The sequence below is a fragment of the Ailuropoda melanoleuca genome, chromosome 7 (assembly GCF_002007445.2).
Source record: "Ailuropoda melanoleuca isolate Jingjing chromosome 7, ASM200744v2, whole genome shotgun sequence".
Lineage (NCBI taxonomy): Eukaryota > Metazoa > Chordata > Mammalia > Carnivora > Ursidae > Ailuropoda > Ailuropoda melanoleuca.
This window is the reverse complement of record NC_048224.1, coordinates 31,247,163-31,273,454: the sequence shown is the minus strand read 5'-3', so window position 1 is coordinate 31,273,454 and position 26,292 is coordinate 31,247,163. Positions and strand designations below refer to the sequence as shown.

Sequence of the window (26,292 nt, the reverse complement as noted above, 5' to 3'; positions counted from 1 at the left end):
CAAACGGAATCCTTCTTTAATTGAAGCTTGTGGAGTATAAAGTCCTACAGAAACAGTACAGAGAATCTTCCAGAAAACAGGGATCACAGCAATCCCTGTGGAGAGGCAGATGAGAGTAATTCATAGCTCACTAAGCCCTCCCTGTATCAAGTTCCCAGAGTACCCAGAAGATCTCTTCATCATCTCAGTCCCTTTCCCATCCTCTTCAATCTTGATTTCATTGTAAGATAAAAAGGACTACTGAATTTAAAATTATTCCGGCCGCAAGAAATTTAAAGACTTTTTAATGAGTAGGACATTCGAAACTTAAATAACTCCAACATGGAACCCACCTGACCTTAACAAGTTACTTTGTTAGTGAATAGGAAATGGACTGAATCATCCTGGACATAATTTCATTAAGGCTTCAAACCATCCAGGAAAAAGTAGTACAATTATACCATTTTATAATCCAACTTTACAAAAAGTTTACTACCCAAATCAAGAAATGTTTGTGCCCATAGACAGCTTATTTCTAAAAGATCCCCCTCAGCCCCCAAAACAGCCATATATCTCCACTCTTCTTTGTTCCCTTCTCCGTGTCAAAAATACCAATTTACTTCTTCAGGAGGAATGGAAATCCAAGATTATACAGTAAGCCTGAAGAAGAAGAAAATGCTGAGAAATCGAAAAGCAGGAAAAAAGAAGCTGGTGGGGAAGACAAATGAGAGTTGTTTGTTTCTAATTCATTCTAAAAACCCAAGACTTGCCTTTACCAGTCCTTTTCCCTGAAGTCATCTAGCTATTAGAGAGGAGACCCTGGACGTAAAGTCTGTGAAGGAAAGGTCATTGACAGATAAACCGTCCTGTAGGTGACAGTCAAGGAGAGAAGAGGTAGAGGTTTGGTGGTTAATCCACCAAAAGTCCCTGTCCAGCCACTCCCTCGTCTTCTCTTGGCTTGGCTTAACCAATGTAGATACGATGGAAATCATTGGCACCAAACGCGGCATTACACTTAGGACATTTGCGCTGACGGGTGTCATAGCGTGTCTTCACACACTCAAAGCAGAAAACATGAAAACACTTGGTCAGTACGGCGTCCTTTTTACGCATGTTGCAACACGGACAGGTCAGGCGTGCCTAAAAAAAAAAAAAAAAGTCAGAGTCTGATTGACCGTAAAGGTTTAAATGACTCCTACGGAAGCAAACAAGTGGGAAACCCACTAAGCGCTAAGACAAGAGTGCCACTTCCCCCGCTAAAAGAAGCCATCCTCTGGTTCCCTTCATGTAAACAAGTTCAGTACTTCTTCTCCCAGTCTATGAGCAGCCACTTCAGGCCTGAACAAAAAGAACACAAAGGTATCACTGAGGCAGTTCTCCTAACCTTGTAATCCTTAATCTCCTCCATCAGGATCTCATCACATTTGGGCACATTGTCTGGTTTCTTTGTGGTCTCCAGCTTCCTTCGAAGTCGAGAGATGTCCTCCTGTGGTAAGACAGCATATTCATTAGACACACTCCTCCAGACCTGCCATTTCTGAAAGAGAAAAAAATTGCTCCAACTTGAACTTTCTGCTCGGCAAAGAAAGGACTTTCTGTCCTTTCCCAGCCAATTATCTCTTAGGAATGCAGAGAACTGCAAATGGCAAATACCTTTTGTTCCAGAGCACAAAACAATAATCCTATCACCAAACTACTGTCAATGTAGTTCTGTAAAAATACAGTCTAAGAATTAAAAAAAACAAAACAAAAAAACGGTGAAGACTTGATAGGCAACTTTATCTTAAGGTCATTACTTTCAAGCTGAAGGTAGAGTGGATTAAAATAATTTACAGACATATGCATAAGGATAGAAAGTCATCATGAGAAACATTTGACATGCCAAAAAGAGAAAAATTACAGAACTTTAAAATCCTCTAATTTGGTATGTTGCTACTTCTTTAAGAATTCACCAATTCATTCAATTAATAAATATTTATTTCATGCCCATCAGGTCACAGGCACCATGACAGGGAAAGGACAGTGAGAAAACAGACTTGGTCTCTTCACTCAAGGAACTTATAATCAAGTACAAAATGATACACATCAAACCAATGACTCTTTCATAACATTTCAGAGCTCAGAAAATACCTAAAAGGTGAAACGTAAAGAAAACACAATCGCTCTTGCCTGGGCTCGTTTGAAATTGAACATGTCCTTTTCTTTGGTGACACTGTTCTCCACAATCTCATCCTGAAAATCATGGAGCTTCTTCTGAGCCAACTCCAGCTGCGCTTTGAGGTCATCTGCCAGCTGGGCTGCCTCCATCGCCTACACGGGACGTACGAACAGTGTCAGCTTATTTCTAGGGAGGCCAATGTTAACCTGGTCCAAGGAAGAAGGGGAACCTATAATTTCATCAGGGTCCTACTTATTTGCTTCTCTGAGACGAAGTGTCACTTTATTTATTTATTTTTAAGACTTTATTTATTTATTTGACACAGAGAGAGAGAGAGAGAGAGAGAGAGGGAGAAGCAGACTCCCCACTAAGCAAGGACCCCCACCCCCCGGGATCATGACCTGAGCCGAAGGAAGACACTTAACCAACTAAGCCACGCAGGCGCCCCTGACACTTTAGATTACAGAGTAAGCAATCCTACCTTGCGTTTATTCATCTCTAAGGCTTGAGTCCTAAGACCCAGCTCCTTCTCCCCCGTGCCAATGTTGCTTTGTAACAGATGTTCCTTCTCTTCCAATTTCCTTACTACCTGTAACTGGGCATCAACCTTTGAAAAAGAAAAATCAGATTTTAACACAAACAGGAAAGAAAAAACTATTAACTAACTAGGTGCTGTTAATCAGTGGGCCCACAAAAAAGAGAGTCTGTTAGAAATCTCAAACCATCACTGTCTTTATCCATGAATGCTTCAAAATACATGCAAGACCACAATACTTAAAAGATTCTTTACTTTACATACCAAAAAAAAAATTCATTGTTGATGATTCAAGCAAGAGTCTAGGAAACCACGGAAAATTCTCCAAATTGCCAAAAGCAAAACAGATATTCACCTTCTTCAGCCATACTAACTCTCAAAGCCTGGCAATTCATACTAGAAGAGGTAAACTACAGCTCAAAGGCCACGTGTATCTCAGAACAGCTAGAAGTTCTAAAGCAGTCTTTTTCTTGAAATTCACGCACAACATGGAGTCAACATGAAAGGTAAAAAGTAAAGTCACACACCCACAGACTCATCCCAACATCCAGAGATAATCAGGCAACCACTGTTTCTCACACAGCCTTCTACACAGCACACACACAAAGATGTACACATTTTTAACATAAAAGGGAAAATAAAACAAATCACTTAATGGTAACATTTTCCATATTAGCAGATCCATATTTAACAGCTACACTGTACTCCTTTGCAGGGATATATAATTTATTTACCAGAATGCTAGCAATATAACATTTAGTTTTCAGGGGGTTTTTCTTATTTAAAAAAATGCCATAATAAACATTCTTTAATGCACAGTTTCATGTAGAAAGTACCCTACCTCAACAGAATTCTGGCACCCTCTATTCGAATTACCTGGGTCTTTAGAGTCAAAACCTGGTCAGCCAGCTCCTCCTTCTCTTCTTTAAGCAACTTGTGGATCTGATTGGACTTGATGCGCTCGGACATGAGCTTGAAATTCGCATCGTCCTTCTCCCGCAACTGCTGCATTAAACGGATGTTTTGCTCTTGCATGTCTTCAAAGGCCTGGCCTGTAACATCCATCTCTGAGAGGAGAGCCTCTTCTTCCTGAAATACGGAGGAAGAACCCTCATTTTACTAGAATCTCCTAACTCCAAAGAAATGAGCGCTGGAAACTAAACTTTTCCCAGTGTTCATTCAGAAATAGATTAACCTAGTGACAGAGAGACTCAGTTTGAAGCAGCTGTTTTGTCACTTAGGTTAGCCCGAGGAATACACAAGAAGCCCTTATCATCCAAAGCCACTAGCACTGATGGTCTGATGCTCAGCTCATTTACACTCAGTCAGCGTAGACAAAACTTCTACACACCATAATGCGGCAAACTGACCCAAGCAGCAGTTGGTGAAGGGAACTCTATCATGAAATCTCACATTTTCTCATACTTTTCCACACCCGTAATACCAAGTTTCACTACAGACTTTCCAACAGTACTGCACAACAATCTGATGGGTGAAGAACAGTACCTAAAGATATTTTTGACTTACATTTTGCGTGATGAGGGGAATGAACATCTTTTCAGATGTGTAAGAGCCATTTGTATCCTTTTCTGGGAACGAGTCATATCTTTTGCCTATTCTTCTACGAGAGTGTTGGGTTTTCTTGTCTATCATTTTTGGGGAGTTTTTATACAGTACAAAGATAAGCCCTTTTGTGCTAAGAGTTAGAATATTTTTTTCCCTGTTTGTCATTTATCTTTCGGCTTTGTGAATAGTGGTTTCTGCCAGATGGAAGTTTTGTGGGTTTTTTCATAAGTTGAAATGATCAATTCTTTCCATTTTTTTTTAGAGTTTTATTAATAGTTAAAAAGGTCTCCTCCATTCCAGATTTATAAAGGAATTTATCTGTTTTCTTCTAATGGACTAAATTCTTTAATATTATAGCTATAATCCATTTGGAAATTATCCTGTGTAGAGTGAGTAGTTTTCCAACTTTTTTCCAGTATTAGTATTTCTTTTTGCCCTCCCACATTTAATAGCCCTCCTTTTCCCCACTGACTTTAAACTGTATCTTTGGCACATATGAAATACACATGTGTACTTTGGTTTATTTCTGGGCTTTCTATTCAGTCCTAGCAGTTTATTAGTCTCGAGCTATTTTACCCACTGAAACTCCCTGTTTTTACATCTGATGGAGACAGGAACTGCTAATGCTCTTCTTGTTCAGTTTTACTGGCCATTCTTGTTTACTTTTCCATATGTACTTTAAAAACTGCTCTTAGTACCAAAATCAACAAAACCAAAAATCAGTATTTGTATTTGGATAATATTAAATTTATACATTAAAACTTAGAAAGAATTAACATTTTTAAGATAATGAGTTATCCTATGTAAGAACACAGCATGTCTCTCCACTTTTACTAGAACCTATAGTAGTACAATTTCCTGATAATTATTATTTTTATTTTTTTTTAGGACTTTATTTATTCATTTGGGGGGGAGGGGCGGAGGGAGAGGGACAAGCAGACTCCCACTGAGCATGGAGCCCAACGTGGGGCTTGATCCCACGACCCTGAAATCAGGGCCTGAGACAAAGTCAGACCCTTAACCGACTAAGCCACCCAGCCACCCTGATAATTATTATTTTTAAAGAAAGAGTGAGAGAGAGAAAATTGGAAATCACCAGATTTAAGAAAAGACAAAACCCCACTTTTTATAAAAGAAATGCATACAGGTTCTAATAAAGTTCTTCTTCTCAAGGTACTTAATGATCAAGTCACCACTAAAACTCCTTCACTCTACCATTTTGCTATTTCTTAGACACACTGAAGGTGTTTCTCACAGTGAACATGTATAGTTTTTCCACTTTTGATATCTTTATTCTTGAAAACAAAAAGTTAATAAAACTCACTGGGACTTAAAAATAAAGAAATATATGTACATTGTGAGAAGGAGAAAAGTCTCCATACTTCCATGACCCAGAAACAACCACACTTAACACAGTAGTTATTTATTTATAACCTATTTGGGGACATGTTTTTCTTAGTTTTGTACATTTGTAATCATAATGTATATAAAACCTTATATATATATATAACCTTTTATATATATAAAACCTTATGTATATATAACCTTTTCCATATATAAAACCTTATATATATATAACCTTTTATATATATAAAACCATATATATGTGTGTGTGTATATATATATACGTAGTTTTCATTTAGACTCACTATATCTGTGATTCCAGATCAGCAAAGGAAGGACAGATCCCTCAATAAACAATATTTGAACAACTGGCTACCCATTTGAAAAAAAAAATAAATTTCCTGCCTCACAAATACATCAAACAAAATAATAAGGAATGAAAGACTTCAGTGTAAAAACAAATGTACATATAGGAGAAAAACATAGTCACAAAAAGAAAAAGACTGGAATGAAAGAGCAAACTGCACTGTCGATAACTTTCTTGAAAGTAACGTTTCCTTAAAAACCTAACTAAACAAGAGAGCGCTCCCACCTGCTTGGCCATGGCCAGCTTCTTCTGCAGGTACTCTATCTGCTCCTCTACCGCCCGGATCTTCCTCAAGGCATCCTCGTCAGCCATTTTCTTGTTCTCCTTTTTCTCCTTATCCTCTAGATCCTTGAGTCTTTGCCTTAGATCTTCCAACTACAGAAGGTAAGGAATTACACATACAAGAAGAAGGAGCTGTAATACAATTTCAAAAATCAATGAATCCCTGTGCAAATGGAGGACCCACAACACCAAAAAACCTTGACAGAATTCGAAAGGGAGAGAAGCGCTATACTGGCAGGCCACATCACAACACCGCTGTAACTTCACTCCGTTCCCCCACGACACACTTGTACAAGCAACGCTGGTGAGGAGTGCACGTGCACCTCTCTTTAGGACAGTGGTTCTCACCCTTTGTTAAAGGTCCCCAAATTTTAAGAGAGTATGACATTCTTCCCAAAAGTAATCTGAATAGTGACTCACTGTAACAATGATTTATGGGAAGAGCATTCATGGGAAAGAGAGAATAAAAGGTCTGGAAAGGTTACTCCTATTCCCAGAAATTGTGATACACCTTACCACCTAGGGGAGAATACAGAAATCTGTTTTATTTTGGATGGTCTCTGAAAGAGAAGAAAATGCTGCTGATTTTTAAACGCTAACTTTAAAGATGAAGAAAGAAACTACCTCCTTCAGAAATGTGAAGGAAAATCCCACCAATGCAGACTGTAACCAGAATGACACGTAATGGCAAACTAGATTACCTCGGCCTTTGACTTCTTCTCAGCCGCCATCAGCTGAACTTTGTCTCTCTGTTCCTTTGGGGCAGAGCGATACATATCTAGCAATAGTTTCATCTCCTTTTGGCTCTCTTGTGCCTTCCTATGATGAGGGTGGCAGAGGGAAGGAAAGAGTATAAGAAGAAAACACAGGACATCAGAGCAAGGGAATTTGGGATTGACAAAATAGTTTACAACAGTTCCATGCACACCTTACGTCACAGCTCTAAAAGACAAAACTCCTGCACAGACCATCAGGAGACTTGTGCATATACTTAGAAAGTATAGAAAAGCAAGCTAGCTAACGGAATCATTTCTCCCTTCAGACCAAGTTCTCCAACTTATAAAGCCATAATTAAAGAGGCAAAATTCTGGGCTCCCACTCTTAGAAACTGAGATTCAGTGGTCTGTGATGGGGTCCAGGAATATATTTTAAATAAGTCACCCAGATGATTCTGATACCACACTTTTTCAAAAAACGTGTGCCTTAGAGAGAGCAAGAGGAAGGAATGGAAAAAAAGGGAGAAAACTAGATTCGATAGTGGAGTGATTAGCCATCAGCTGAAGACTGAAATTTCATCTCCTACTAAATTATCAAACCTCTTAACTATACTTTTATATACCAAAGAAGTTCAAATGTTTTTGTTTCGTTTTTTAAAGATTTTATTCATTTATTGAACAGACAGAGACACAGTGAGAGAGGGAACGCTAGCAGTGGGAGTGGGAGAGGGAGAAGCAGGCTTGCCGCCGAGCGAGGAGCCCGATGTGGGGCTCGATCCCAGGACCCTGGGATTATGACCTGAGCTGAAGGCAGACGCTCAACAACTGAGCCACCCGAAGTCCAAAAGTTTTGAGCACAGTTGTCCTTCAAATTCAAGTATCAGTGAAGGCACAACCACGACCAATGGGAAGTAAGACATAACCAGTTCTACCAGAGAAGTTACTGGTGTGATGCAGGAAGAGAAGGGGCAGCATGTGACGTTATGTTGGTGTTTCATTAACCGACAGGTCTCTCCTACCATTTCAATGCCTGCAGGAGTAAACCTCCTGAGACATCTCTTAAAATGATCGGATACATACACAGACTAGTTAACTGCCAGGCAAACAGATCAACATTGTCCAAGTTATAGTGATACAAACTCTACCCGGTATGATTTAAATTACAGTTCATGCCAGCCATCTGCCAGTATTTAATTTCAATAATTCTCAAAAGTATTGCTTAAATCGTGACACCCTGTCCCTTAATTTGGATTCATGAAGAGTAAGGCTACAGTGCAGGGTTTACTGAGACCTGACCACCGAACCAGACTATGCAAGAGCCCATGCAAACCATTTTGACTGTACACCTGATTAAGAATTGAGAGCAGGGGCGCCTGGGTAGCGCAGTCGTTAAGCGTCTGCCTTCAGCTCAGGGCGTGATCCCAGTGTTCTGGGATCGAGCCCCACATCGGGCTCCTCCGCTGGGAGCCTGCCTCTTCCTCTCCCACTCTCCGTGCTTGTATTCCCTCTCTCGCTGGCTGTCTCTATCAAATAAATAAATAAAATCTTAAAAAAAAAAAAGAATTGAGAGCACAACTAATTGTACATTTAGTTACACCCGAGATACTACAATGGTCTGTAAGTCATGCCATCAACCAAACATTTCATGCGTGACATCCTAACCTCAGCTTCTGAGTCAGAAACAGTTACTCTAAATTCTGCTCTTACTTAAGTTCAATCTTCAATTGTTTGATAACTTCTGCTTCTTTTTTCCTCCCGTCGTCATGTTTCCCTTTCTCTTTATCCTTAGCAGAGTCTCTTTCTTTCTCTGACTCTTTCAGTTTCTGCTTCTCTCGTTCCCTCTCCTTTTCCTTCTCCCGCTCTCTTTCTCGCTCCCTCTCTTTCTCCCTCCTTTCTCGTTCTCGTTCTTCCTCGTCCCGTTTGGACTTAATTTCATTGACTTCCTCCTGAGATGCCTTTGACACGGAGGACTGGACAGGTAAGTCCTCGGGATCTTGCTTCAGCTCCGCGGGCTCGTCCTTTGGGTCCTCGGTACTGGACTGAGACTGCAGGAGGGCAGTGCCACTGCGCAGACGGGTCTGGGGGACAGAGACGAGAAGGAAGCACATCACTTATGGCAACCACCCTGCTCGCCTCCCTCGAAACCGGCTACACAAACGGAACAGCAGATCGCACTTCTTCTACCCCCCGGCTCACCTTGTTCAGGTCAGACTGGGCTTCTCTCAGTTTCCGCTTATACCTCAGGACCTCGCCCTTCAGCTGGTGGTTGTGATTCTGGAGGCTACTGATGAGGTGGCGCATCTCCCGGTTTATGGGGCCTTAAACACAGCAATGGCAATGTTATGAAGAACTGTGATAAGGGCAAAGGCACAAGGAGGGACAGTGCAGAACACATCAGGGACCTCTGAGAAATGGGGACAATTACCAAAAGAAAGATTCCTTCTCAGAAGACAACAAAACTGGCCAATCTGAGCTGAAAAACAAACACCCAGGCTGTGAGCCAAAATGAATTCCAGGCTTTGATTTAAGGGTCTTTCAGACATCTGAGCTCCACTTAATACTAACAAGTCCAGGTAACCACACAAGGCAGGCATGTGCAGCAAACTGCAGGGCGGGGTGAGAATCATCATACCTGCTTGCTCGTTGGCAGCAAGGGTCTGCTCAAATTCTATCCTCAGCATCTCATACTCCTTGCGGACCTGGGCCAGCGTATCTTCCAGCTGGATCACTTCGGTCCTCAGCTTCTTATGAAGACTAACCTCATCTCGCTATGCACAAGAAAGGAACCAATCAAAAATTCTTATCCAAATGTGGAAACATTATCATATTCTGTTACTACGTTTCCTAATTTTGACCTATAAGGATCTAAGAAGAAAAAAAGGAAATACTAAGAGGAATGACTCTGAAAAGTTCCACTTCAACTGATATTTAATGAGTACCAGGCAGCTACAAAAACGGATTTGAGAACTGGAAGGATATTAAAGAAATAAGGGAAATAGCCCCTACCTGTGAGAATGTTACAATTTACAAGTACTAAACAGTAAAACGGGATATAAACGTATGCAAGGTAAGATATATTAAATTCAATTCATTTGTCAGACATACAGTAAAAGACCAACTATGACAAACATTACCTTAAGGACTATGGAAAGTACAGAAGTGAACACATGAATTGAAGTATCTGGCTTAAATAAAAAAGGATTTACATTTGCCCTGACACACTATAACGGCTTATGGACAGTGAGGCAGTTTCTACCCATTACTCTCACCCAGGCACATAGGGCTCCGGCCATACTAAACTATTTTTAAATGTGTTCTTCTCACTGCTGGGAATGCCCTCCTATTTTTTCTGCCAGTAAACTTGTATTTATACAAAATTTGTTTTCTTCCAGTAAACTTAAGATTCACACTTCACTCTGGCAAGTGGTTATCAGGGAGGTTCCACAGTCAAATCAGATGCTCTGTCTCCTTTATCACTGCCTCTTTTGGGTACGCCTCTGTTGTCCCACACCGCATTCTAATGGTCACTTCTCTCCCCACCAGGCTGTATGATCCCGGATGGCAGGACGCCCACCACCCAGCAGGTAAAGACCTACGGCCACTCCAGGCACGCCTGCCGAATGAGCGATAATTGCTCACGAGAGGGTAAAATTATAAAATTTATGAGGCAGAAAAGCTTATATATAGAAGACACAGCGAGGCTGTTACCTCAATGAGCTCAACCTGGCGCTGGTGGGTCCCCCTGGTGCCATGAAGCAGCGTCCGAGCCTCATCCAAGTGCGCTTTCAACTGCAGGCTCTCGTTGTACAGGACGGAGAACTGTGACTGCATGCAGCGGTACTCCGGGGTCTCCTTCACCGCCTCCTCCACCGCGCTGCGCAGCTCCACCTGAGGGGGCCCAAGAACGAGTCAGAAGCAGAAGCTAGCGCCTGCGCCCTGGATGCTAGACAGCAAATAAAACCTTAACTCCGTGATGTCTTGTGCAATTAAGACAAGCTTGTTTTGTTTTGTTGTTTTTGTTTTTTAAGATTTTATTTATTTGTCAGAGAGAGAGAGAGCGCGTGCACGCACATGCAGGGGGAGTGGCCGGCAGAGAGAAGCAGACTCCCCGCTGAGCAAGTAGCCGGATGCAGGACTCGATCCCAGGACTCTGGGATCATGATCTGAGCCTAAGGCAGGCGCTTCACTGACTGAGCCACCGAGGTGTCCTGAATTGAGACAAGCTTTATGAAGATTATGGATTATATCTGCCCACCCTTCTAGTTCTGTAAAATCTACATCAAATTAAATCCGACCAGCCAAGAGGTGACACCAGGTACCTGCGTTCCCAACAACTGTTTTAATCAATATGTATTTTACATTATGTATCAACCTACACCCAACGACACTAGAAGAGCCTTGTGAAATTTGTCCGACGTAGGGACACAGAAAAACCCTATGAAATGTGTCAAGATGTTGAATTCTTAAAACAAAGTTGAGGACCCCCATCACTAACTTGTTCTTTTTATTAACAGTCACAGAGAAATATATTTTTGACATTGTATCAAAAATAGTCATGCTTTTCTTAAGCAACGGATTGCTTTAATTACCCAAACAATTTAATTGATTTAACTCAGGTTGGGTTTTTTTTTTTTTCAGTTCAAATATCTTTATTTACCTAGAAACAAATCAAATTATAGAAGACACATGGTTATGGCTGAAAGAGGGGTGGGAAGACTTTCAGAATCCACTTTCTTCCCGCCTCCCAAGAACCTGGGGAGAGAAAATTCTAACAGGCAGCTTTGAAAACCAACAGGAACCATCACTGATCATGTTTCTTTCTCTGTTTTGGCAGCTAGGAACTGCAGAGCCAAATTCTATGGCCCACATCGGGCAATTACTGACACGTGAGTGGCCTGCCCTGCCACAGGATGTATGTGCTCCTTGCATGTATCTTGTATACAAGCCCCATTTTTTCAAAATCCATATTGGATCATCACCCCAGTTTACCCTACTCCTCATTCTTCTCAACAACTCCTAAGTTAGAGCACCTCGATTCAGTCTATGTATCTTCGCAGGTTGTTTTAGATCCTTTTCAGAACAAGTACACATGTTCTGAAACGGTACAAATAACAAGTAAATGAACAGATATACCAACAAAACTCACATTTTTCTATTCCCTCATTAGTTATGAGGGCCAACCAGTATGCACATGAGTTGATCAGCGAAAAGTTTCATTTTACGGCCCTTCAGAAAGGTGTCTCCTACCTTCAGCTTCTCGTTTTGGGTAGTGACCTCCTCCAAGTCTTGCCGAAGTTTCTCCAGCTCACAGTGACGGTTCTGAGCCAGCTCTTTGTTCTCCTCAAGCTCTGCATTCATTTCCTCAAACTGGAGAGAAGCAGGAAAATAGCAAAATGAGCATAAAGAAAAAGAATTTTTAAATTGTTCCCACTCCTAAGCTTCCACCTTCACCTTGCCATTCTTCTAGCACAACTCCACTCTGCCCCTTGTGAACTCCTAAGTACCAAGCATGACAGCTGACACGAGGGCAAAGACGTGTCCCAAGTGAGTCTCGGATTTTACCTTCCGGGCATTGATAGTGATTGTGCCGCCATAGAGACTGCTCCCCGCTCCGTACACCTTATAACCTTTCGAATTCACCTACAGAAAGGACAAAGATTCTTTAGTGAGAGGAGACCCTAAGACTTTATTCTGATAACCAAAGTACTTTCAAGAGTCCATTTTGTCCCCAGGTACTACCGCCCAGGTCCATCCCTTCTGAGTAGACTGCCTTAAAAATGATTCTAGTCTCTAAACTGTGAATGAAACAGCACTTGCCCGTTCTAGGACTTCTGCTAAGTGTCGGTTGAGTCGTTGTTCCCTCTTTCGAATTTTGTCAATATCCCACTGCAGGTCATCGATCATGGACTCGAGGACAGACACCCGTGACTCAGCTGTCTCAACTTTACTCTGCAACTTGGAGAACTACATCCCAAAGACAGGTGTCCAGAAAAAGAAATCCAAAAAAAGACTGAGTTAGAAGAGCAATACCTTCCATCACTACCTCATACCCCAAATCTCACGAAATTAACCCTTGCTTATGTATCATTATAGACAAAATTTAAATAGAAGCTGCTTCACCTTCTTCCTAATGCAGAGTATAAAAATGAAATCATGAAAACTCTAATTACAAAATTGTTACATGTTCACATTAATCTATATATACCCTTTGTGTTGGTTGTAAAAAATGGTGCCCAGAATCTTTGGTAGTCCTCCCTTCAAGGGGTGGTGGCACTGTCCCCTCCTCTTGAATCTGAGTCAACTTCAGTGACCCACTGGAAACGATACTACATAACTTTGAGGCTATGTCTGAAAGGCCACACAGGTTCTGCCAGCTGTTCTTGGGACATTCATTCTCTGGAAGAAGCCAGCTGCCACGTAAGAAGCCCAACAACCCCGAAACGCTCACGTTGGCGAAGCAACATGCAGGCGTTCCAGTGGGCAACCGAAGGTGAGCTCCCACCCAGCTGACAGGCAACATCAACCACCATCCACGAAAGCCACGGCGGACATCAGCTCAGCCGAGCAAAGCAATGTCTCTTTCCAGCATAGTAATGCTACGTAAGATTTGGGAAAAGGCCAGAAGAAGTCAACCTTCTCATCTTGGTCACACCTAATTTATGTCTCAAACATGACAGAAAGTTATTCTATTTTTCTACTATACCCCAACCTATTTATAAACCCTGCTATACTCTAACCCTTTCTAAGGCTGACGAGAACCCACCTGTACTAATAAACTTCCCAGATGTTTCTCATGCAAACAGCCAGCATGGACCTTGGCACTCAAGTTTACAAGAGCATAATGAAGAACATGGGCTTTGAGGTAAAACAGACCTACATCCAAATCACAGTTCAATCACTTGCTGGCTGTGTGTTCAGACCAGTTACCAACCTCCTTGAATTTGTCCCCTTAGCAGTAAGATGGGACTTGTTCGACCATCAGAAACGATACTCATCAAGTACTGAAGTGCTAGGCACTAAGTAGATGGTAACCACTAACTAATAAGCACGGGGCGTGGGTGGCCAAACTAAAGTATGTCAAATTTCAGCACAATATCCTTTCAACTAAACTGAAATGATAATCAGGAGTGTCAGACAAATCTGAAAGACCTATTATCACTCTATCTCAGGCACTGTATATAAGTCAATAAACACCCAAATCCTGACATGGTTTGGTCATGGCACTATTTATGTCCAAGTCTGGACTGAAAACCCACATTCCTCAAGTTCCCAGGCCATCATCAGTACAGTTCCTACTGCCCCCTTCTCAGATGAATTTCTACCAACCCATTCCCCAATAACATTGTACATGATATTTTATATTTGGGGTGATTCATTACCTGGGGATTTGGTGTGTTGTTTCACAAAACCCCACATGATGATATTTCTTCCTAAAAACTAACATCGTAAAGTTGTCTATTAACAGAGGCACACATCTAGGAGAAACATTCGATTCTTTTTTCCTCCTTAACCTTTCCTCAGATTTTGATTTCTCAGACCTGGCTGCTCTAGCCTACCCTGTGTGCTCTTCAATATAAAAATAAGCTGTCTACAGTCAGATGACCCTCAAAGCACTCAAAATTCTGAGTCAATGTCTGCCACCGGCTACTAGAAAGTACCATCTCTCCTCTCGGGTCAAGTACCTCCTGAGACATGGTGCGATGCTTCTCCTGAAGGAGGTCTGTCAGTTCCTGCAGCCTCATGTTCTCCTGTCCAAGGAAGGAATTCAGCTCCTGCACCGCCTCCTCCACGATCAGATTATCTGAGGGAGAAGAACTGCACTTTAGTTTAGCAACTTTAGTGTCAAATTTTAAAACTGCGCATCCCACCAAAACATCAACATGCATGTCACTTTATTTTCCTGAAAACCTTCAAGGAATAGACTGGTTTTTATTATCTTCACATGACTGATTAAGTACCCAGACCTTACATGACTTGCTTAAGGAAATGAGCCAACCTTGTGCTTCAGTAGAGGATGACACAGAGCCAAGGTCACCTGACGCCCATCCCTTTCTACAAAGTCAAAATGCCGTGAGAAAAGAAATGGAGGTTCTGTAACTTTATTTGGATAAGACAAAATCACCCAAAAAACTGCATTTCAGAATTGCAGATAAGACAGAGGTATCTCTCGTCAGTGTCAGACTTCATAGCAATAAAACTCTATTTCATAAGGCCATCACGAATTCCTACTATTCACTAAGACCAACATGAAGCATCTCTCTGTTGAAAGAGAGAAGGGGCGGGGCAGAGGGCAGAAATTTCCTTGTTCAAATGAGCACCTATAAAATCACGAAGGGTAAAGATTAACAGCCTCAAATTACTTAACATATTCTGGAATATGATGCTAGGGGCACTCCTGAAGCTCAAAAGCCAAAATGTATACTATAATTTACAAAGAAGGTAGATAAATTTACAGAACTTATTACACTGAGTTAATATGTTTAAAACTAGAGTCACAAATATAATAGGTCAAATCCAAATGTTAGTAAGTGAAACCAGATACTCTCAGGATATATAGTGCCCTGGAGAGACAGTTACCAGAAGGAAAAATTGTGGGCTCTCCTACTACCCCCTGGCATCACTGAGAAACACCATACAGAACAGACTGGTCATGTGGTGGCTTTTGCGGTTTTCAACAAGGATTGCCTGTAGAATCACTTGTGGAACTCTGAAGATTAGACACCTTCTGAGGACCCATCCCACACCTACTAAATAAGAATACCCATGCGCAGGGCCAAAAAAACATACGCTCCAAAAGCTCTCAAAGTGATTCTGGTTCATAACCCAAGTTAAGAACTAGGAGCTGAATTTTAGTCCTTTTAATATCCTGAGATACTCAGAACAAGGCCTAGAATACAATAAGAGCTCAGTAAATACTTAGTGAATTAATAAACAAGCTGATAAATGCAATTCACTTGAATCAAGGATAAAATAAACATGGAGAAAAAATGAACTGCCATATCTACTTTATAGATATTTATCTCTTAGCAAGTTCAGCTTATCAATGGCAATTGCCTCTTTTTAAAAAGATTTATTTATTTATTTGAGAGAGACAGCATGGTCAGAGTATGCGAGAACACGAGCAGGGCGGGGGGGGGCGGGCAGAGGGAGAGGTAGAAGCAGGCTCCCCACTGAGCAGAGAGCTCAATGCAGGCTCAATCCCAGGACCCCAGGATCATGACCTGAGCCGAAGGCAGACGCTCAACCGACTGAGCCACCCAGGTGCCCCTGGCAATTGACTTTTACGCTACAATAAATAGCTCAGCGATTTGTAACTTATGATTAATGTTTCTATTTTTAACCTAAACTCTAACCTTAAAATGCATGCCATCAAAAATAATCTTAAAATACTGTTCAGTATATTACTCATTTTAGTTCCTTTTTAAAAACAATTATTTTACTTGATATTCATTTATTGAGTCAAGTTTAACACTGGCATAACCTCTGCAGATGGCACATCATCTGCATATAATATGCATATGGTATGTATCATAATGCATATGGTTTATCCGTGCGGCATACTACTCGGATTTAACCATACCATCCAACTGTTGTAGGACAGCCAAGAGAGAAAGAAGTAACACCCAGCTCAGTTTACACTGGAGCACAGGGAGGATTTATAGCCACTTATTCACCATAACTAAGCACGCACTACATACCAGATACAGTGCTAGACCCTGGAGAAACAGAAGAGTGAGCTAAGGCACTGCACCAGGACACAAAGCTTAGCTGGGAACCCACAAGTGGATGTAATATAAAAGTCTGGGAGGACACGAACCACACTGCTTACAATGGTTATCTTCGAGAAGTGGGATGGGAGGCTACCTTTATAGTCTACTTTTATGTATTTCTGATTTGTATATTCTAAAACTGGTATCCAGGTAATAAAACATACAAATATGCAAATGCACTTCTCGAAAAGCAAAAGAAACCCTCTCCCATCAAATTTTCACAAGTCTTTTACATCCCTCATCTTTAAATTCTGTTAATAATTTAGCCCAAGTATCTTTGAAAAAAATTACAGATGGGGGCACCTGGGTGGCTCAGGAATGGAGCCCCGGCACCGGGCTCCCTCCTCAGTTGGGAGTCTGCTTCTCCCTCTGCCCCAAACTTGTGCTCTCTCTCTCTCAAATAAAGTCTTTAAAGAAAAGTACAGAGTAATAAAATTCTTATTTGCCCACCCAGTGGCTCATTACATTCAACCTATTACTTTCAGAAATAAAAGGTTAAACATCTTTTTTTTTTTTTTAAGTAGGCTCCATACCCAATGGGGGGCTTGAACTCATTACCCTGAGATCAAGAGTTACATGCTCCACTAAGCCAGCCAGGTGCCCCAAAAGGTTAAACATCTCAATAATAATCAGAGAAATTATGGTATTACAACTAGACCATTATTATTATTAAAAATGTGAAATCAGGGCATTTAAGAAGATGCAACCTAGCTACATAAATACTTTACTATACTGTGCAAGTTTCTCCATTAACACTGACTAGTAACATAATTATTTCAAATAGACACTTCTCTATCCATATAATATTTTCTTTAATCTTTTTATTTTTTGAGAGGGGGGAGGGGCATAGGGAGAGGGAGTAAAAGAATCTAAAGCAAGCTCCATGCCCAGCACAGAGCCCAAGGCAGGGCTCGATCTCATAACCTGAGCCAAAAATCAAGAGTTGGACGCTTAACCAACTGAGCTACCCAGCTGCCCTCCGTTTATCTTTTTAAACACCGAGACCATCTAACAACTCTAAAACCTGAGCCAATTCTTTCTGAAAATGTTAGAGATATCAGATAAACCAAAAACGACATATTAAAACTGACTCTGGGGACAGCTGTGTGGCTCATTCGATTAAGTGTCTGACTCTTGATTTCAGCTCAGGTCATGATCTCAGGGTTGTGACACTGAGCCCTAGGTCTGGCTCTACACTGGGCATGGGGCCTAAGATTCTCTCCCTCCCTCTGTCCTTCCCATTCTCTTCCCCTCCACCTCTCTCTCTCAAGTAAATAATTACCTTTAGGAGTGCCCCATTGGCTCAGTTGGTTAAGCGCCTGCCTTCGGCTCAGGTGATAATCCCAGGGTCCTGGGATCGAGCCCTGTGTCAGCTCCCTGCTCAGTGGGGAGCCTGCTTCTCCCTCTTTCCCTCCCCCTATTGTGCTCTCTGTCTTGCTCACTCTCCCTCTCCCAAATACATAAATAAATAAATAAATCTTTAAATAAATAAATAAATCTTTTTAAAAAAACTGATTCTTTGAAGTCACAGTTCAGTATCTAATAAACAAAACTTTTTAAAATATAATTGCCAATACTTAAAATAAAATATTCAAAATAAATTATTATCACTAATAAATCAATGGCCAATACTACATAAATATCCAGAAACAGAGCTACTCCTTAAACAATAAAATTAATTTTGCTACTTAAAAAAGTGTTTAATTAGAAGAGCGTATCAGAATGGGGCTTTCCTCAGCTTCTTACAGGACCATCATGTGGCTCAAACTACGAAGCACTTGTAAAATATTAACATGCCATAGCAACGACATTACTAGTATTACTGGCAATACTGGAGATTGGATTCCAAGGAATTTAATCAAAAATAAATACATAAGTCTGCAAACTACAAATGAGCATGTAAAGGTGAGCTCTTATTCCTCCCCCTTTTCTCCCAGTCTCCTGGCTCCTGCCTCACCTCCACTGCTCAGCTTCCGCGATAAGAGCTCCACTTTCTCCTGTAATTTATCATAGACAGTCACGATCTGGGACACAGCGCGGCGGGAGGACTCCACACGCTCCTGCAGCTGAGATTCCATTTCTTCACTGGAACTGCTGGCCAAAGTAGCAAGGAAAGAGAAAGCTGGCTCTTGCCCTTCCCCTGAGGATACCGGGGGAAAAAAAGAAGCTGTCAACGTTATAAAACTGGAAATATCAAAATCTTTCTTTCTTCAAATGGCAATCCTAAATGCAAAGCTCTACTTCGAAAACCCACCGTAGCATGTGGTGGTAGCACACACCACGCATACTCACCTCTCTCTCGGTCATCTTTCCGCTCCTGATTGCTATCAGAGTCCGGTTCTGGTTCCGGCACAACAAGGGCTTTTCGTTCTGTGAGGAGATCTCCCAAACCCTGCTCCAGATCGTAACGTTTAAGGATGATTCGGATGTTTTCATCAAACTGGAGAAGGGTGGGCACAGTTATGAAAAAACAAAAGAACACAACTTGGGAAATGAAGAGAGTGCTAAGGCGAACTAAAATGCTCAAACAAAAATCCGAGCATATAAAGCTACCTGACTCCAGTACCGGTTGACGATCAGCAGTGAGGCATCATCAGTGGCCTGTCTTCGTTCCAGTTTTTCAATGTGCTCACGGAGTTCATCTTCAATGGCTTGCCGCTGATCCAGCATTTCTGCCAGCTTGCGATTTTTGGTTTGCAGTGTTCGAATGTCTAGCTCCTCCTGCCCCGGGAAGCCAATCTTATTAGTCTCCACAAAGAAATCAGGCAAATCAGCTGTTAAACTCAACAGGGTCATATTAATTAGTAATTTCCTATGACTAAAGCTATTCATTTTTAAAAATCTTACAACAAATAACTGGATAAGTAGGAACTGGGGAAGGAAAGAATCTACGATGAGGGGAAGAAAGAATGACACTAATATACTAGAAGTTAGAGCTCACCCATCTCACTGGTCTCTTCTCATGGACACTCACAAAGTCCTGTGAGGCTCCACCATCCAGCCTGCCATCTATCTCCTCAGCACTGCCCCTCACTCATTCAAGAACCTTGGCACCTGAGTCCTTCTCTGCCCCAGTCCCTGCCAACGTATCCAGTGAGCACAATACACACATGGACAACCATCGAATCTTCCAGCGTCTAGGCTGCGTTCTGAATTCCTTAACTCCAGTGAGTATCTCCCCCACTGTGCTTAGGCCACACATTTCAAAAGTCACAGCTTGGACTCCTGTCATTATCCGGAACTGTACCACAAATGAGATCTTAAATTCCTTGAATAAAACCTTATTCTTCCAGGTACCTCGTGCCCTTATCCCCATATACCGATCCTCATCTAGATCTCCCAGAACCTTGAATTCTCTTTTTCCTTGTCAGTCCCTTCTGTCTCCACTATCTTCCATACCCCGACTTCAACTTGTACTCAGGATCTCATTCTTTTCTGTTTCTGCAAAAATATCACTTCATCAGTAATTCCACACCTCTCTCAATATCTTTCACTCTTCTCCCTAATTCCTTCCATAGGACAAGGCAGGGGCTAGAGGTGGGAAGGGTGGGGGGAGGGGCGCCTGGGTGGCTCAGTCGTTAAGTGTCTGCCTTCGGCTCAGAGTGTGATCCCAGGGTCCTGGGATCCAGCCCCATATCAGGCTCCATGCTCTGCGCTGGAAGCCTGCTTCTTTCTCCCCCACTCCCCCTGCCTGTGTTCCCTTTCTCACTGGCTGTCTCTCTCTCTGTCAAATAAATAAATAAAATCTTTAAAAAATAAAGTTAAAAAAAAATTTTTAAAAAGGAAGGGTGGGGGAAGTATCCCAGGCAAAGAAACAGGATTGGAAAGGATTACATTTTTACTTTACCTGAAATTCATAAATATTTTAAAATAAGAACTGTTTATCAGAGCACCAATTTCTTGTGTTGCTTTTATTTTCTTTCTTCCATTTTGGTTAGTCAAGAGTTTCCCAAATGTACAGCTTATTAATACTATTAATAAATGAAATCCTCAACCTCTTCTCTGAGCCTTCCTTTCCCTGTCTTGCTTTAACTGAAACCTGGATGAGAATACTGTTGCCCAGCACTGCCCTGGGCCTGGAGACGGGCAGGCATCCTCCTTATTCTCCACTGCCACTTCCAGGCCTGCCTCCCTGAAACCTCCTTGCTTTGCAGCTCATGCCACTGGTCTGCACCACCTGGCACCCTGCCTTCCTGCACGGTCTATAAATGCCCAGATCACTTCCCCACATTTCCTGAAGCTTTAGCACCTAGCTTATAACACTCTCCAAAGCTACTCCTGTCACAGTTCTTACTGATTTCAATTCCCATATAGATGATCTTTCCTCTATCTCAAATCAACAAGTCACTGACTTCTTTTCCTCCAATGATCCTGTCCTCCTCCCTCAGCCACCAAACTCCCAGTTATTCTTAGTCTTGGCTGTACGTGTATGCTCTCTATAAGCTCAATTTCAAACACTCCACTCTCCACAATTACCATCTACTTTTCCAGCTCACTCTCTCTAGTTTCCTGACTCCTACACTTCTTCACCTCCTCCAGGATCTACAATCCATTAGTTCTATACCTTTCCCATCCTTTATTTCTCTCACTTCCTCACTCCCTTCTTTACTGAACTTAAATTCTGCGATCAGTCATAATTACGCCCTTTTCTGACCTCCTCCTTCCTTGCTCCTTCTTCACACTTACCTGGTAAAAACCTCACCCCTTGTAACATCCAACTCTCCACTCCTCCAGGCCTACATCCATGCAGCTGAATGTGACCACAAAACATAAAGTACCACGCTGCCTGGGCTCACTTTTAAGTCATGATCATAGAGTCAAGAAGGTCCTCAGTGCTGCCCAGCAACAATACTTGATCTCTCTAGTACATGCCCTCTTCAAGATGACTACTTCATACCTTCTCCTGTCTCTTCAAACCTCCAACACTTCCTCCCCCATCCTCACTCTCAGATGAGTCGCCTCTGATTTCACTGAAAAAAAAACAGAAGCAATCAGAAGAGAATGTCCACATCTATCTCCCATACCTGCAGCTACCAACCTACCGACATCTGAACTCATAACCACAGCCTTCCTCTTTGTTGCTACGGATCGACTGTCTCTGCTCCTAGTTAAGGCCAATCCCCCACTTGTACGTTGAATCACATGCTCTCTCCCCTATTCGTGGAAATCACACCAACAACCATCTACTCTTTCTGCTACTTCATCAATTTTATCATTTCTACCAAATCATTTCAATCAACATGCTGTAATAGCTCCTACTTTAAAAACAAAACCACCTTCCCTCAACCCCACACTTCCCTCTGGCTAATGCCCCATTTTATATATTTTGCTTTATATCAATACTCTTGCAAAGCATGGTTTCTCTTTTCCCTAATTCCTCTCTCTTCTCTTCAGCTCACTGTGATCAGGTGCTAGAAAGCACCATCACTCCATGAACACAGTTCTCATCAAGGCTCCCGAGAACCTTCTACTGCTAAACCTAATGTCTCAGTGCTCCCCTCACTCAGTGCTTTCCTTACTCAAACCAGCCGCAGCACCTGAACAACTCCTTCCTGAAACACTCTCTTCATTTGGTTTCTGACTCCCCACTTTCTCTTGTTCTCCTCCTGCTTCATTTTCTGTCTCTTTGGTTAGTCTCATCTCATCACCTTGACATGAAAATATCACAGTGCTTCAGGGCTCTGTTGTCAGTCAAACCCCTTCCTTATCTACACTCACCTCCAGTCTCATTGACTTAAATAACTCCTACAAGATGATGACTCCCAAATGCACAGCGTTAGCCCAGACCTCTCCTCAGACTGCAGATTATGGTATCCAACCACCTACCCGCTCAGCTGTCTAATAAGTATCCCAAATTTGCATGTCCAAAATCAAAGTCCTGCCTTATCCTCCACAGCTTCCCAAAAAATCTGCTCCTCTCATACTTCTCCCCAGCTCAGTAAGTGAACAGTCTGCACTGCCAAAATTCTCGGATCTCATAAACTATCCAATCCATCAGCAAATCTTGTCAACACTACCTCCACAGTGACCCAAGCCACCATGATCCCTCATCAAGATTACTGCAACAGCCTCCTGTAGTGGACACTTCCGTGCCCCATGCCATGTCCTGCTAGCCTACCAGACTTCAGCACAGCCATGGTGGACAGCTCCATCCACACTGCCAGCGTTCCCACCTCAAGCTGCCCTGAGTCTTTTCATTTTTTGTTCCACAACCTCAGCTGGCTCACTACAGCAGCCCTGAAGTGCAGAGAAAGAGATATTGCCTTTAAGGGCAAACTTCAACCAACTGGGGTAGGAATCAGTGGATATATGCCCTAGCTCCCCACTCTTAAAGAGATGAAATTGAAAGAAGAGGTACAAGGAATAAGGGAACAACTTTGTTAACTGAACTCATATACCTTGCTCCTCTACAACCTGTTCTCCAAGTATAAGTCAGAGCATGTTACTCTCCTGCTTAAAGACCTTCCAATGGCTCCTCACTACCTTGTGGATAAAGTCCAAACTGGGATGTAGCCTCTCTGCTTCCCTTAGAGCATGGGGCTATTTATCCCTATGAGCAGCACATCTCCCACTCATAACTATTAGAACAATCTGTTCCCTTGGCAGTGCCACCTTACAAACTGAAGTCCAGGGGCTGTCTTCAGTGTAAAGCAGAGTATCCGGCAAATAACAGATGCTCAACAAATATTTATATTTACTGAGTTAGCAAATGTCCTTGGGATGCATGATGTGATTCAGTGTTACGACAAAATCACCTCCTGGCAGAGTACGGAGTAGCAGAACCCCAGGGCGACTCAGAAATGACACTTCATCAACAATTTACTCTGAATGTTCCCATTATTCTCTCTGATCCTGAGCCTAATTCAAATAAATAAGAGACGTGGTTTTATAAGCTATACAAATGTAAAGCATTTTAACACCATATCGCCATGGCTGAGCTCTAGAACACAGACTCTGATCTAGATCCAAACCCATTACAGTGAGCTTCTGATGTCTAACGAACACATAACATTACTCTAAGCTTCCGGTGTATAACAGTCTAAGGAAACTGTCAACTCTGTAATAGCAAGGAGAGAGTCTATTTTATTCACCATTATATTCATAATATCAAGCCCAATAATAATTATTAATAGCTCACACATATTGCATACTTACCATATTAAAGGTAATGTTTTAAGCCTTAACAGGGGCTCTTTAGTTTTATCCTCTCAACAACCCAATGAGATAATTACATTTTATACACAAGGAGAAGAGGCAGAGGGAGGAAAACAAAAGGGTATGCAGCTAGGAAGTCATAGTGCTGAGAGTAAATTCCAGGTAGTCTGGCCTCAGACTCTGACGCTTCATCACTCTCTCAGTGATTTTGCTACACTGCCTCTTAGTACCTAGCACCTAACTTTTCAGTGAATGAAAAATGAATGTACAGTTTCCCACTGCTAAATGCCTATAATTAATGAGTATCAGGCACCACACTCTCCAGAGATTAGAAACATATCTTTGAAAATAAAGATCAAATGTCAATATACTCTTTTCTGAACTGACCACTAGATCATTTCACCTACGTCTGGCTGTTTTATTTCCCTCTTTTCAAACAAATTTCTCTCACACCAGAAGGCTTCCATAAAGTCTTACTTTCAGGTTGCAATTGAGAAAAGAAAAGCAAACCCTCACAGCTCTGTTTCCACATACCGTTGAAGAGACACCCCCGAGCTTAATTGTCTCCACTGTGGTCCCTGAATCTTCGACAGCTGTCTTCTTCTCCGGAGGCATGGATGTGCCAGGCTCTCCAGCTGCTCTTTTGTTTCCAATTCCTGACATCTTGGCACCAGATGATGGCAGTCTTCCTGGAGGGGGAAAAAAACCCCAGAAACTTAGGTAATATATGCAAGAAGAGCAACAATAAAGAGATCACCTAAAATGTAAAAACTAGCAATTTTTCTGGCCAGCCTTTTAACCGAAATCCATTAACGACATACCAAGTAACACAATCCCCAAATTCCTCTTGGAAAGAAAAAAAGTAAACTGGAGTAAGAATCAGGGCTGAATTTACACAACCACCAATTTCTAAATAGGATGCTGGTAAGAAATAAGACAATGAGCAAAAGATGAAGGCACCACGAAAAATGTCAGAGAAATCTCACTTCCTAAAATGCCAGAATCAGAAAATTAGTTTGATTGGGACAGGAACTAATTCTATTGTGTTGGGAAAAAAAAATCACAAAGCAGAAAGAGATCTCAGAAATGTCTACTAAATCATTAATTTGAACAAGTCGTGTATCATCACTGGGGTTCAATTTCCTAAGCCAGGAATACGCGTGTATAATTACTATGCCCCTTTCAAGGAATAAATACGTGTAGAAAGAACATAGCATAATGCCTAACACGAAGAACGCACTTAGAAATATTGGCTCCCTTTCTTATATTTGCAGTTTCTCTCCTATTTCCAAACGTTCCCCTCAGGATTTCGTGCAACCCTAGGGAGCCCCGACCTGTCAGTGAATCACAATTCTACCTCTCAGGGAGCCGTGTTGCCTTGAAGGAGTTCTCCAAGAGCTTCGGTTTCCTCATACATACAGTGGAGGCGAACAAATATTCTGACTGCCTAAACTGCCTCCCAGGGTTTCGGAGCTCAAAGGAGGAGAAATGGATGCTAAAGCACTTTGCTGATTTAGAAAGCAGCCCTGCCATCACCCAGACTACACACTAACCTGCTTCCGATTCAAGCTCCAGGAGAAGGGGTTATTGGCGGCAGTAACCTGAGTCGGAGCTCGCCAGGAGAGAGGACACAGAGGAGCAAGACTAGGGCCGTACCCCGACTCGCGAAGGGGCAAGAACCCCAGCCTCCCGCGCCGCCAATTACAGGCCCAAGAGAGGGAAGCCCCGGAGCCGGAGAGGGTGGAGATTCCCGAGGGCCCGCACAGTCCCGCAGCGCCCTTGGCCGAGATCTAACCTGGGTTCTAACAACTCGCGCCGCTGGGGAGCGGAACTCGGGCAGTTATTCACCAAGGTCCGCTCAGCGCTCCACTTCTCAACCCTGACCCGCAGGCGAGGTCCCATCGAAGCTTCCGGGAGGCGGGACCAAGGAAAGGAAGAAGGGAAAGAAAAGAGGAAGGTGCCTCAGTGCGGCCGGGCGGAAGTGACGCCCCGCGAGGGCGCCCAACGCCCGGAAGCAAGTGTCGTCTCTCTAGCAACGGGAAGCAGCTGACCTCAACGTGCACCCCCCTCCCCGTTATCGCTGGCGAGAGCACCCCTGGCTTTTTCGGCTCGTTGGCCTGTTACTGCGGCCTAGTTTTCCTACTGAAAAAAATGCTAAGGAGACTCGTTCAGACTGCCGATTGGCTGATGGTCCCGTCAATCTCCGGGCGGAAAGACCTAGCCTCAGGCACCTCAGGAAGTTGTTACACGGGGCCCATTAGTGCTGAAATGAAGGGTTCTGCGGAAAATCCAAAAGATTTGATGGGTTTCGGGGCTTGTAGGTTTTTCTTACAGGGAACTATATACAGCCCTGCCAACACATTAGAATTATTTGGGGGAGTTTTGGTCCAAGTGTAGAGCCTGGCATGGGCATTTTTTAG

The 26,292-nt window shown here is 42.4% G+C and overlaps 1 protein-coding gene across 4 annotated transcripts; it reads right to left on the bottom strand.

The window, feature by feature from the left end:
- On the bottom strand, window positions 1-25,807 carry RNF20 (ring finger protein 20). 4 transcript variants are annotated; one of them, XM_019807196.2, is made up of 20 exons: window positions 25,668-25,807; window positions 24,407-24,557; window positions 19,271-19,438; window positions 19,010-19,157; window positions 18,675-18,857; window positions 14,630-14,748; window positions 12,765-12,911; window positions 12,510-12,587; window positions 12,195-12,314; window positions 10,656-10,835; window positions 9,580-9,715; window positions 9,144-9,265; window positions 8,655-9,025; window positions 6,933-7,050; window positions 6,175-6,324; window positions 3,549-3,761; window positions 2,619-2,744; window positions 2,149-2,289; window positions 1,364-1,465; window positions 1-1,119 (listed from the first exon to the last, which is right to left on the bottom strand). In XM_019807196.2, exons 1-20 carry the CDS (start codon window positions 25,772-25,774, stop codon window positions 943-945), a joined length of 3,057 nt encoding a protein of 1,018 aa, XP_019662755.1. In that variant the 5' UTR covers window positions 25,775-25,807; the 3' UTR covers window positions 1-942. The 4 variants fall into 4 exon arrangements, with proteins under 4 accessions (XP_019662755.1, XP_002926513.1, XP_019662756.1 ...); XM_002926467.4 differs by having other exon boundaries at window positions 943-1,119; window positions 24,407-24,561; window positions 25,668-25,798; XM_019807197.2 differs by having other exon boundaries at window positions 943-1,119; window positions 24,407-24,561; window positions 25,426-25,790.
- Between the last annotated feature and the right edge of the window lie 485 nt (window positions 25,808-26,292).

Coding starts and splice junctions, on each gene's coding strand:
- RNF20 (XM_019807196.2), bottom strand. CDS start 25,774: ATGGGACCTCGCCTGCGGGTCAGGGTTGAGAAGTGGAGCGCTGAGCGG. Junction 24,558..25,667: donor CGCGAGTTGTTAGAACCCAG/GTTAGATCTCGG, acceptor CCCTCCAGGAAG/ACTGCCATCATCTGGTGCCA. Junction 14,749..18,674: donor GCGGAAGCTGAGCAGTGGAG/GTGAGGCAGGAG, acceptor CTTCTCCCTCAG/ATAATCTGATCGTGGAGGAG.